This window comes from Brassica oleracea, chromosome C6 (assembly GCF_000695525.1).
Source record: "Brassica oleracea var. oleracea cultivar TO1000 chromosome C6, BOL, whole genome shotgun sequence".
Taxonomy (NCBI): domain Eukaryota; kingdom Viridiplantae; phylum Streptophyta; class Magnoliopsida; order Brassicales; family Brassicaceae; genus Brassica; species Brassica oleracea.
In genome coordinates this window covers 39,494,468-39,506,719 of record NC_027753.1, presented here as the reverse complement: position 1 = coordinate 39,506,719, position 12,252 = coordinate 39,494,468, and the positions used below count along the sequence as shown (strand labels likewise).

Here is a 12,252-nt window from a genome sequence, read left to right as displayed (position 1 = left end):
ATATATTAAAACTATATAAAGGGTAATGTATTATGCAGCCTTTTCATCTATCAATATAAGAAAAAAAACTGCCTAATTAGGAAAAAATGACGCGAAGAGAAGTAAAACCATATGTGTAAGAGTAGACTCTAGCAAAACTACTCTTTTTTCTTTCTCAAAAAAAAAAGAAGAAGAGTAGACTCTAGCATTTGCGATTAGTCTTTGTTTTTTCATACTTGGTCGTGTTATTAAGTGAACGTGGGCACTAGAGACAAAACCCAAAAGACCATTTCCAAAAAGGCAAGAGGAATTAAGAATATCATATTAAATATATTTAATAGACAACACATGTTTTAGACCTTTATTAGTTCATGAACCTTTGAATTGTACGGCATTTTGTTCCTTTAGCTAAGTTCAATGCATCTGCGGATAACTAACCAAGAGGTCGAAGATACAGAATAATATCACAAAGGAAAAGAAAGCCATTATAGTTTTCTTTTTTTTTTGAACTTTTGATGGCGAAAGCCATTATAGTTTTAACCTCTTAAAATGTAAAACAAACTTTCAATTCCATTACTTCTTTGGTTTCAGAAATATAGCTATAGTATCGGGGCGATACTTTTAAAGAAATTGAAACAGATTAATCTAGATTTCTATGTTTTGGTATCCATGTCTACTTAAGATTTTTGACTAACAAAAACGTAGACATATTTTTATACATAAGGAGATGACATATTGACATGCAGCACTTTGTAATTAGATTATCTGCAATATATTCATCTAATTTTTTTGTCAATTGAATATGACATTTTCCAAAATTAATAAAACGGATGGGTCTATGCCTTTTGTTTTCTGAATCTTAATAATAAAAAACTGGATGGCTATTTGTTTTATTAAAAGGATGATGAAGACAGACAAGGAAGGAATGGATCTAAACCAAACCACTCGTGTGTAAGGTGTTGGAAGTCAACGGTCAAAGAGGTCAAAGTCTTCAAAATACTGGAAAGGAAAAGAATTGTGCTTTCGTTACTTGGCTGCTTCTGTTCTGTCGTCTGGACGAGAATAGTTTTGCTTTTTGGTTGATTTTTTGTCCACTTGTATTTTCATTTTTCCTAAGTTCCTAACTTTCATCATCACCAGTGAACGTCCAATATATCCCATCACCGACCTATATTTTATTATTTTTCCACACTACAAATTCGTTTAATTTTTGGTCGGTCAGATCTTTTTCTTGGACACCCTATAATCCATTCTCAAAAGTCAAATATTAATGCATTATGCATGTATAGTGTTTGACCAAAACCTAGATATAGTGGTGTGCATGGCGTAATGGCATCTAACTAGCTAATAAATCATTCAAAATGAATTTAGTCCTTGATTATAAATAAAGAAAACTATTAGCAGCAAACTAAACAATTATCTGATTTATGACTAAATTGTTCGTTGAGTGTTGTAAGAACCGACTTAGTTCGATTTTTTCTTAATAAAGAAAACTATTAGCAGCCATACTTTTCCTTTACGACATTCGTCAATGGGGATCCATCTTTTGAAAGGAATGAAGTATATATATATATATATATAGTATAATGCATGATAAAGTCCAAAATGATCGGCACATGGTTATTCCATCTCTAGCTCAGTCAGGTTTCTTTTCGGATAGTGCATACATGGCCGGCCCCGAGAATTTGGGGGTCCTAGACATTTAGTAAAGATTTAAAATATTTGGAGGCTTAAATTTTCTTTTTTTCAAATTTGGGGTCTATTTACATATAAAAATTTTCAAAAAGTTTGGAGACATAAGGCGAATGTTTCATTAGGCTTTGTCCAGGATCGGTCCTGAGTGGATATGCTTGAGGTCAATTTATGTTTTTTGGTGATCTCTCTAATATTAGCATAAATTTTACATTCTTGAATGGTAAAACAAATGAAAAAAAATTAATGAAAAAGAGATCAAGTCATCCAAAATTGTCAATTGTCCCAATAGTTTTTGAAACGCCGATTAGGCTTGACTAAACAGAATATATAATTGTTGAAGTCTCTGAGTGTAATTAAACTACAGTAGTAGTAAATCTAATTGGGTTCTTAAAAATCAGAAGTAGGAAGAAGGAAAGTAAGATCATGATTAACTCGGAGTTCTTAGAATGAAGTTTTTAGCGGAAGTTAAGAAACTATTTCTTAATTTTAACTAAAAAAGTTAAGAACCGGTTCCTAAAGTAAAAAAGTTAAGAACCGGTTCCTAAAGTCTTTATTTAAGAACTGGTTCTTAACTTTTTTAGTTAAAAGTTAAGAAACAGTTTCTTAACTTCAGATAAGAATCTTATTCTAAGAACTCCGGGTTAATTATCTTTTAAGATTTGATAAAGTGCGTCATCTAATAGTATCGTCACTTGTCCGATTGTTTTTGAAAAGCCGTGTCGGCTTGACTTTGACCGAACAACTTATCAAGACACACGTTTACATAAATAATTAAATAACTAATTAATGACTCGCGTTAGAAACATATAAACCACGTTCCGCACACTCTATTATTATTTACCTATACCACATTGTACAAAATTATATTTTTCGTCAACCGCAAGTAATTATTTCTGAAAACAGAATATAAAACTTTCTAATTAAGCACGCCTTTACTATATTTCGCTACTATAAACTTATTCTCTATATTTCTATCATCGCACATGCCGTTCATAATCATATTTTCATATTTTATGTATATAGGTATATATAAAACGGCATTATAATTACCGTCTAATGTTTAGGTCACATGTTACTATGTATATAGGTATATATAAAACGGCATTATAATTTCCGTCTAATGTTTAGGTCACATGTTACTATGTTAGCATAGGTATATATGCTTGCTTAGCGACTAGGCCAGGTTATGATTTCTTTATTTATATCTTGGTTGATGCCCAAATGATTTAACAATAAGCATCATCATTTGTATGCTCAGTTCATAAACAATCGAAATGAACCAAACTCTGGATTTAAAATAGCGTATATTTGTTGGTAAACCAACTAATCAATAAAAAAACGTCAAATTCCTGTTTTTCAAAAGCATATAATGAGTAAGTTGGAGTTCTATTTATTAAATAGTCAATCTTTTTTTATCGAAGTATTCAAATTTTTAATGTATATATAGTTCACAGAAAAAAAACTCATACAAAAGAATAGGTAACGAACTAATATATGTGTTGTAAGTTATGCTTAAAAAATTGTAAACTCTAAAAAATGGTACGAATTTTAACATTTACACCAAAAAGAAAAAAAAAATATATAAATATGGTGGTTTAATTGTTTAAATATTTATCATCCGGGTTAAGAGATTACAATTTGAGTTCTCCTACTATGGTTTTAGGGAGAGTAGAATAGGTTACAATATTGTTATGGGACTCAATATAAATATGTTGTCCCACTATGCCAAATGTCGGCCTTGATAAAAAAGAAAGTCAACCAACAGTATAAGAAAAAATCAAGAACATATACCCTACTACTACAATAGTAAAGAAATGGTCCGGTGGTAATAAGGATTAATGGACCAAATACGTGTGCGAGTGTGGGTGGACCCGATAGAAGACGAGTTGAGAGTAGTCTTAACGACTAAAAGTAAGAGGTGGAATCTGACAAGACCATATAGTTTATTGCATGAAAATGAAAAGAGCACATGTTGCTCTCTCTTTCCACCTTGTTTCCTCCCTTTATATATAGAATCAAAAATCATTCCTTCTTCCACCATCCCAGATCAAGAACCCAATAAGATCGACTCTTACTACGAATCTCCCAGCTTACAGAACTCCCACGCGCATATACGTACATACTCACAAGAATCAAGATCCAAGAAGATTCTTACATATTTATACATCCATGGACCAGTACTCATCGTCTTTGGTCGATACTTCTTTAGATCTCACTATCGGTATTACTCGTATGCGAGTTGAAGAAGATTCCACGGTATGCTTCTCTCCTATTCTTGATCCCTTGCTACATCTTCCAAAAAAATCCATTAACCCATATCTATGGAACTTGTTAGTACTTCACAACTATATATGAACACATGTATATATATATATATATTTTTTTTTGGTAATCATGTTAAATTCATACCTTTTTAAGAGTTTACATGTTGCTTAGGATGAACACATGTATATATATATTTTATATAGGATCACAAATATCTACAGATTTTCATATGTAAATATATTTACATACGCATGTATACAAATTATTTAGATAGACTTGCTATATTTAGTTATAAATTTCATAAAAATTGCTAGTATTTTAACAAAAAAAAGGCTTGCTACTAACTCATTTGTTGAGTTCTTCAAATTTAATAGTGACAGCAGATCACAGGATAGGTTGTATAAAGTTATAATATATTTATGTTACTAACTTCATGCAATATATATATATATAAATGATTAATATACAGACAAGTGCATTGGTGGACGAATTAAAACGAGTGAATGCTGAGAACAAGAAGCTCTCGGAGATGCTAACTTTGATGTGTGACAACTACAACGTCTTAAGGAAACAGCTGATGGAATATGTTAACAAGAACAACAACACGGCCGAGAGAGACGACCAAACCAGTCCTCCCAAGAAACGCAAATCTCCTGCGAGAGATGAAGCAATTAGTTCAGCGGTTATTGGTGGAGTGTCGGAGAGCAGCTCTACGGATCAAGATGATCAGTATCTGTGTAAGAAGCAGAGAGAAGAGACTGTTGTGAAGGAGAAAGTCTCAAGGGTTTATTACAAGACCGAAGCTTCTGACACTACTCTTGTAAGCTTTTTAATGAAAACTAGTAGCAATGGGTATACATATTTTTAGAAACTTTTGTTTATATGGTTTACTAATTATAGAAGTTTGTGTTGCTTATAGGTAGTGAAAGATGGGTATCAATGGAGGAAATATGGACAGAAAGTGACGAGAGACAACCCCTCTCCAAGAGCTTACTTCAAATGTGCTTGTGCTCCAAGCTGTTCTGTCAAAAAGAAGGTACTTACTACTATTAAGACAATAATGAAGATAACACCGTTGCTATAATTAGGCCGGCATATTAAAATTGATTCTTGGTTATGTGTTCAGGTTCAGAGAAGTGTGGAGGATCAGTCCGTGTTGGTAGCTACTTATGAGGGTGAACATAACCATCCAATGCCATCACAGATGGATTCAAACAATGGCTTAAACCGTTACGTTTCTCTTGGTGGTCCGGTTGCACCAGCTGCTGCTGCCAATGGAAGTTGTAGCTTGGCTAAGCCTGTTGATTTGACTGAATCCAAGAAAGTGAGGAGCCCATCAAGAATCGAATTTCCAGAAGTACAGAAGCTTTTGGTGGAGCAAATGGCTTCTTCCTTGACAAAAGATCCTAACTTCACAGCAGCATTAGCAGCAGCTGTTACCGGGAGATTGTATCAACAGAATCAAACCGAGAAATAGTTTAGTTTCCAATTCTGTTAGTGTTCTTAGATTGAGTTTGGCATATGAGAGAAAGTAGATTATACATCCATTGCTTAACATGTAATCGTTTCAATGCAATCTCCAATAAACTCAGCTTAGCAACTTCATCTAGTTTTTGACAACAAAAACATCTGTACAAATACAAACATATAACAGAGAATAACAAACTAAGCATCAGAGTGTTAAACTACCATCTCTCTCTCTCTCTCTCTCTCGGACGTTATTGGGTTTCCTTTACTAACTGGTCTCGTCCTTGGAAATGCATTCTTGGTGTCTGAAGCAGCTAGTGAGATGGTCGTTAGTGAGACCGGCTGTTTGCATGAAGGAGTAGATAACCGTAGGACTAACACTGCGGAAGCCTCTGCGGACAAGGTCTTTGCTTATCAACTCAGCTTTGGAAGTCTTCACAGGGACTTGGCGAGAGTACCGGAACTGGCTCTGAGTAGGCTTCTGGTTAACGAAGTTCCAAATGTACTTGCCAAATGATCCAAACTCAACTATTATCTGGATAACAGTCAATAAAAAGTTAATATAAAAATACACAAAAGCTATGATCATGTTTATAAAAAAAACATTAAAGTACCTTGCGAACTTGGTTTGCATTCTCGAGGATTGAGCGAAGCTTTTGCTCTGATAGTAATGAGTCAGGGGATGTTATCTTTTTGTTAGTTAGTTCAGATATGGCAATTGGATCAAAGTCCATGAATACTTCCCTGTTTTGAAAAAAAAAATGCGAAAGCATTTTGAGATTCAAGCTCATAAGAAGATCAATGTTACCATAAGACTATGGTTTTTCTAGTTTACCTGAATGATTGTCTTTTGGAAAGAATGTCTTTCCAGGACAGTTCCGCAAGAGCACCAGAGAGGCTTAATAGCTCGAAAAGTTTCCTGCAAACAGTTTTAACGGTTTATAATCAATCAACAAAGAGCATTCTCTCAGGCAAAAGCAAAAGAGAGAGAGAAGATCACGTACTTGTCATCATGGACAGGAACTCCCCACTCTTCATCGTGGAAAGCAATGTAACATAGGTCTATTCACATGAAACAAAACAAACAACATCAGTCAAATCATAGCCAGAGGAAACGATTCAAGGCGAGATAAAAAGTTAAAGGCCTAAAAGCCCATGAGTGTAGAGAAATGACCAAAGAAACTAATCCTATTTATGTGGTCGTTGTTCAATGGAGAGATCTACATTCAGACACTAACTTCCAAATGTTCTAAACTAGTCAAGCTCACAATCAGAAGGAGGACACTGACGCTTCAATTGCTATCATAAGAAAGATAGAAACAAAAAAGGATTAATACCAGATTTGGGAGTGATCCAAGCGCATCTTCTACGACCATCAGAGAAGCAATCACCTGTCTCCTCCGTCATATTCCTTCTCAGTGTGCTTGAAGAGTTCGACCCGGTACGCCGCAAACCCCTCTTCCCGCTAGAAGTAGACGCCATACTCAACGGCGACGACTCGCACGAAGACGACGCCTCCGACGAGTACGATGCGTTCATTGAGACACCGTTCCTCCTCAGAATCGAAGGGCTCAGAGGAGACGAACTCTTCTTCGCCGGAGACGCCGTAAAGGTTAGGTCTTTCGATTTACTAGCGGTCTTCTTCACCGGCTTTGACAACGGTTTCTGCTGCAGCTTGTTACCGGCGGGAACGAGAACTGAACGGAACTCTCGGTCGGAGGCCGACATTGTCCTAAAAGTCTCCGACTTTTCGATCGCGACTAAGAAGAATTGCAATTTCCCAAAAGCCCTTAAACCCAATTCCAAGAGATTGTAATTGTACGCACCGATTCCGAGAAACCCTAGCTGCATTTACAACACATTGTTTTAAGAAAATGTTGTAGAGAAATAATCAAGTTGCTCACTCACTGGAGAAGATCACGGGAGTGAGTAAGGTTTACTTATAACAGAAAGTGAAAAAGGTAAAATCTTTGGAACAGTGAGCAAAAAATGGCTTTTTTGACTTCGGAGGAACCCTAAAAAGGAGATGACTTTTCCGATCCAGAACGTCAAGAATCGATTTTGATTGAAGGAAGAGAAGTTGTCGTTAGCCAGTCATAGTTTTACACGTCATGGTTTGGTTCCTCCGCTCCTTTTCTTGTTAGGAGTTGGACCCGACCCGGATTGAGCGGGTCTTTCATTTTGACCCGGTAACACCCCAAGGTTATGTTTGAGATCTGATCTATACACCTTAATGAAGGTAATTTATTGCTTAATACAGTACTTACTAGATCAGAAGGAATGTTTTTGTCTTTGTAGTGTGTATTAATTGATTCGTAGACAAAAGTTTAGTTAGTCCACAGACAAAATTCTTTTTGTATACGGTCCAAAAGAATACTCACATAATCGTCGGGAGCCAGTTGAGGTTTTGTTTATTACATATTTAATCTTCTTGTTTTATTTATCACAGTATTTCCCCTATAGTTTTGGTTTATTACAAACATTATTTATCGTTTAGTTCTTTCTTTTTTTGAACATCTTATATTTTATTAGATAGTAAACGGATGATACATTTTCCTAAGACTAAATAAAAGAAATCTTTGAATAAAAGTTTAACAACTCAGTTGGACTACAAACTAAAAAAATACAAATGTATAATTGTTACCTCAAAAATGGAAAAACTGGCGAGTACTCCTAATAAAGGTAACAAAAGTTATGTCATAGCACAGTTTCATAATCAGAATTAGGTCAACATCGTCAACGAAGCCCAGTATCAAATGGGTTGGATGAAGCCCATCATCCAATAGATTTGAATTATCTTTTATTTACCGAAGCACAATTCACTTGCTCACTAAAATAATGACACATGGCTATTGTTTTACAAAAAAAAAAAATTAGAAAAAGCTAAAAAACCATCACATAATTTTCAAAATTTGCAACTTCAAATATAACTAAACTCCTATATTTTTTTCAAAGGATCTCATCCCACGTTCAAAATTAGTTTTCACCACTTCAAACAATTTTTTTCCTACATAACTTTTGATCTAGGAATCTGTTTCACGTTATATATAACTTCTCAAATCATGATATGACTTCAACCTGTTTCATCTTCTACTATATAATTTTCCATAACTGTTTTTTTTCTCTCTTCTTCTCCATCGTTTCATATTCAATTTTCTCAGCTTTTCAGTATATAAACAAAAATCAGTACAGGTCTGTGACTACTCTATTCATATTCTTTTTCTATTCTGGTTCAAATTAATATCATTTGATTCGTTTAACATGATTCAGATAGAAGATGTAACTTGAGTATTCTGTTTTTTCAGAGCTTAATTCTTCAAAAGGATAGGGAAACCAGAGCAATGTTTGCAAACTAGGTAAAAATATGTACATTCTCTCCATATAAAGAATTGGCTATTTAAAATTAGTTTTTATGGCTTATCTTTAGAAAGGTTATTCTTCAATCAAAAAGTTGTAATTTATTAGAAGTTTTGCATGTTTTGGTGATGCTTCTATATAGAAAAGGAGTGAATACGTGATTAGTGGACCATTAACACAAGTATTATGCAAAATATGAAGAGCCAATAAAAACAAAAAGAAAAAGATAAAACGATGTGCCTACAAGTGAGTGAATTCTTCTAACACAACACTAGACTAGAGAATCCACATCATTTTACTGGATCAAATTATAACAACAGTATATCAGGTAGAAATTATTTTTGAGGATCTCATCAGTTACCTCATTGGATCTTCGACCAATATTATTGTATATATTAGAGTTTTATAAAATATGCATATTAATTTTTGTGTCCGTATGCAGTACGGGACAGAACACTAGTATATATAAACTCTGTAGTCAGCTTGGGTACAAAAAAAATAACACAAGATCAAACAAGAAGATATGTGGTACTAAAGTTACCTGATTTTTTTCATGGGAGTTAAGCTCTATAATTGACTGGTAGGGTATGAGACAAGAAATCAGGAGACGGATTTAGCACGAGCATTTGGATCTTCCTTTGACTCGACTAGCATCATGAAAACATAACCAAGACACCAGATGAAGATTAGTTATTTGAGTGAGACATGATAACTAAGAGAGATAAAGCGATCATTTTGTTAGAGAATATACGGTTAGATATAATTAGATATGTAAATATCTTTGTGATACACTTAGATACTCTCTAGAACCATCTAATGTATTGTATATATATATTCTCACGTCAATGATAATACTCTCCACGGAGTTTCCTAAACTTACATGGTATCAGACGCTAAACCCTAGCCTCCAAGCTAAAGTGATCATCCAGCCTCCGCTCTCTTTCTTTCTCTCTCCTCCCGTTTCTCTATCTCGTTCTCCTCTCTCTTCTTCTTCACAACCATGGCCGCCCTTGCTTCTGCGAATGACAAGCCCTATAGGATATCGCAAATCAAAGCTTACATCCCGATCACTCTTGACATGAGCAAACTCAACTACGACAAGTGGTGTGAGCTTTTTGAGACACATTGCGTAAGCTTTGGTGTCCTCCAACATCTCGACGGCTCTTCTCTCCCGACTCCGGAAACTGAAAAGGAGTGGAAAGAGCGCGATGGACTCGTTAAGATGTGGATCTACGGAACCATATCCGACTCCATCATCGATACCGTTCTCAAGAAGAACGCTACTGCTCGCGAGTTATGGCTCTCCATCGAAAGCCTGTTCCGCGATAATAAGGAAGCTCGTGCACTCCAACTCGAAAACGAGCTTCGTACAATGGTCATAGGTGATCTCTCTGTTCACGAGTATTGCCAAAAGATGAAAACCACTGCTGATCTCCTTGCCAATATTGATGCTTACGCCTTAGTGTCTCACCTCTTGAACGGTCTCTCTGACAAGTTCGACTCCATCATTAATGTCGTACAACACAAGGTACCGTTCCCGACTCTCCTCGAAGCAAGATCAATGCTACAGATGGAAGAGACACGTCTCTCCAAACAACAGAAACCAACTGCTCGCCATCATGACACTTCTTCTTCTCCAACGGTTCTCTACGCCGGATCTGACGGCAATCCACGAAACTCCAACAACAACTTCAACAACTCTGGACGTGGTAACAAAGGACGCAATCGTGGTGGTGGTCGATTTCGAGGAAGAGGCCGGTCCTCAAACAATTGGCAACAACAACAGACGAATCCCTACGCCTCACCGTGGTACTACCAACAACCACCTCCGGTCTATCCTCCCTTCACCTCATATCCGGCGTATCCTGCGTACTCTCCATACTCCACGCAGCACCAGGCACGCCCTGGCAACACAGTCTACTCTGGCATTCTAGGGTCTCACCCATCGGCACCCTCTCATCAGGCAAACATGGCTCAGCAGACGGCTCCTCCACAAATGACACAGCTCCCTGCTGCTCTCAACCATGCCTTCAATACGATGACCTTGCAAGAGCCCGACAACACGTGGTATATGGATTCTGGAGCATCCACACATATCACCGGCAACACAGGTAACCTACAATCTCTTTTTAATACTAGCACCATGCCTCCTGTTACTGTCGGTAACGGTTCCTTAGCTGCCGTAAAGAACACGGGTCATGGTATTCTTACTTCTCCTATTCGTGCTTTTACTCTTCGTGATGTGGTGGTGTGTCCTGCTATCATTAAAAATCTTATATCAGTCCGCAAGTTTGTTACTGATAACCTTTGTGCCATTGAATTTGATCCTTTCGGTTTTTGTATAAAGGACTTGCAGACTCGGAACACTCTGCTCCGATATGATAGCTCAGGCCCACTCTATTCAATGACGCCTTCTCCACCACCATTATCTCATTCCGCTCTCTCCATCACGTCGCTGGATAGCTCTGTCTGGCACAAAAGGCTCGGTCATCCCAACAACTTTATTCTTACTCGCATCTTATCTTCTTTTTCTTCTACCATTCCCAAAACTGACTTAACAACATTGTGTCAAGCGTGTCAGCTTGGGAAGCAAACTCGGTTACCATTTTTTTATTCTAAGACTATTGTTACTTCTCCTTTTGAAATAATCCATTCAGATATTTGGACATCTCCTATCTCTAGCATTAGTGGATGAAATACTATCTTATCTTTCTTGATCATTATTCTCACTTTGTTTGGGTCTATCCGCTTCATCGAAAAGGTGAAACTTTGAGCAAATATTTGCACTTCTCTAATTATGTGCAGACTCAGTTTAACCGACAAATAAAATCGCTACAATGCGATAATGGAGGAAAGTATGATAACCGTTTGTTCAAGGAGCACTTAGCATCAACTGGCACACTCTTCCGGTTCTCCTGTACGCACACTTCGCAGCAAAATGGACGAGCCGAACGTATGCTTCGCACCATTAACAACATGATTCGAACGTTGTTATTTCAGGCGTCTGCCCCTCTGGAGTATTGGGTTGAAGCTCTACATACAACAGCTCATCTTCTCAACATACTTCCATCTACAGCCATCGACAACGATGCTCCTCATACACGCTTGTTCAAGACGCAACCAATGTATCAACATCTCAGAACGTTTGGTTGCCTATGCTACTCGAATCTCATCTCCACAGCGAAGCACAAACTGGCGCAATGATCAACACCATGTGCCTTCCTCGGGTACCCTCAAGACCATCGTGGATATAGGTGCCTTAACCTCTATACCAAACGAATCATACTCTCTCGCCACATCATGTTCGATGAAATGGTATTTCCTTTCTCCTTTCCCTCTAATAATTCTACAACTTGCTCTACTCCGTTAATTCTTCCTTCTCCTATCATTCGACCCACAACAACTCCTACAGCTCCACCTCCTTCTCCACCACCTTAGCCTCACATTCTCTCATTGCCTGTCTCACCTCAGCCTCCATCTCCACAAATC

The 12,252-nt window shown here is 36.9% G+C and overlaps 2 protein-coding genes across 3 annotated transcripts; one reads left to right on the top strand and one right to left on the bottom strand.

Moving 5' to 3' along the window:
- Positions 1-3,694: 3,694 nt before the first annotated feature.
- Positions 3,695-5,544, top strand: LOC106296409 (probable WRKY transcription factor 40). The gene is made up of 4 exons (XM_013732543.1): positions 3,695-3,930; positions 4,409-4,759; positions 4,859-4,975; positions 5,066-5,544. Exons 1-4 carry the CDS (start codon positions 3,844-3,846, stop codon positions 5,414-5,416), a joined length of 906 nt encoding a protein of 301 aa, XP_013587997.1. The 5' UTR covers positions 3,695-3,843; the 3' UTR covers positions 5,417-5,544.
- Positions 5,440-7,807, bottom strand: LOC106296408 (DNA-3-methyladenine glycosylase 1-like). Of its 2 annotated transcripts, XM_013732542.1 has the most exons (6): positions 7,347-7,806; positions 6,744-7,251; positions 6,411-6,468; positions 6,242-6,325; positions 6,021-6,150; positions 5,440-5,941 (listed from the first exon to the last, which is right to left on the bottom strand). In XM_013732542.1, exons 2-6 carry the CDS (start codon positions 7,132-7,134, stop codon positions 5,675-5,677), a joined length of 930 nt encoding a protein of 309 aa, XP_013587996.1. In that variant the 5' UTR covers positions 7,135-7,251; positions 7,347-7,806; the 3' UTR covers positions 5,440-5,674. The 2 variants fall into 2 exon arrangements, with proteins under 2 accessions (XP_013587996.1, XP_013587995.1); XM_013732541.1 differs by having other exon boundaries at positions 6,744-7,807.
- Positions 7,808-12,252: the final 4,445 nt, after the last annotated feature.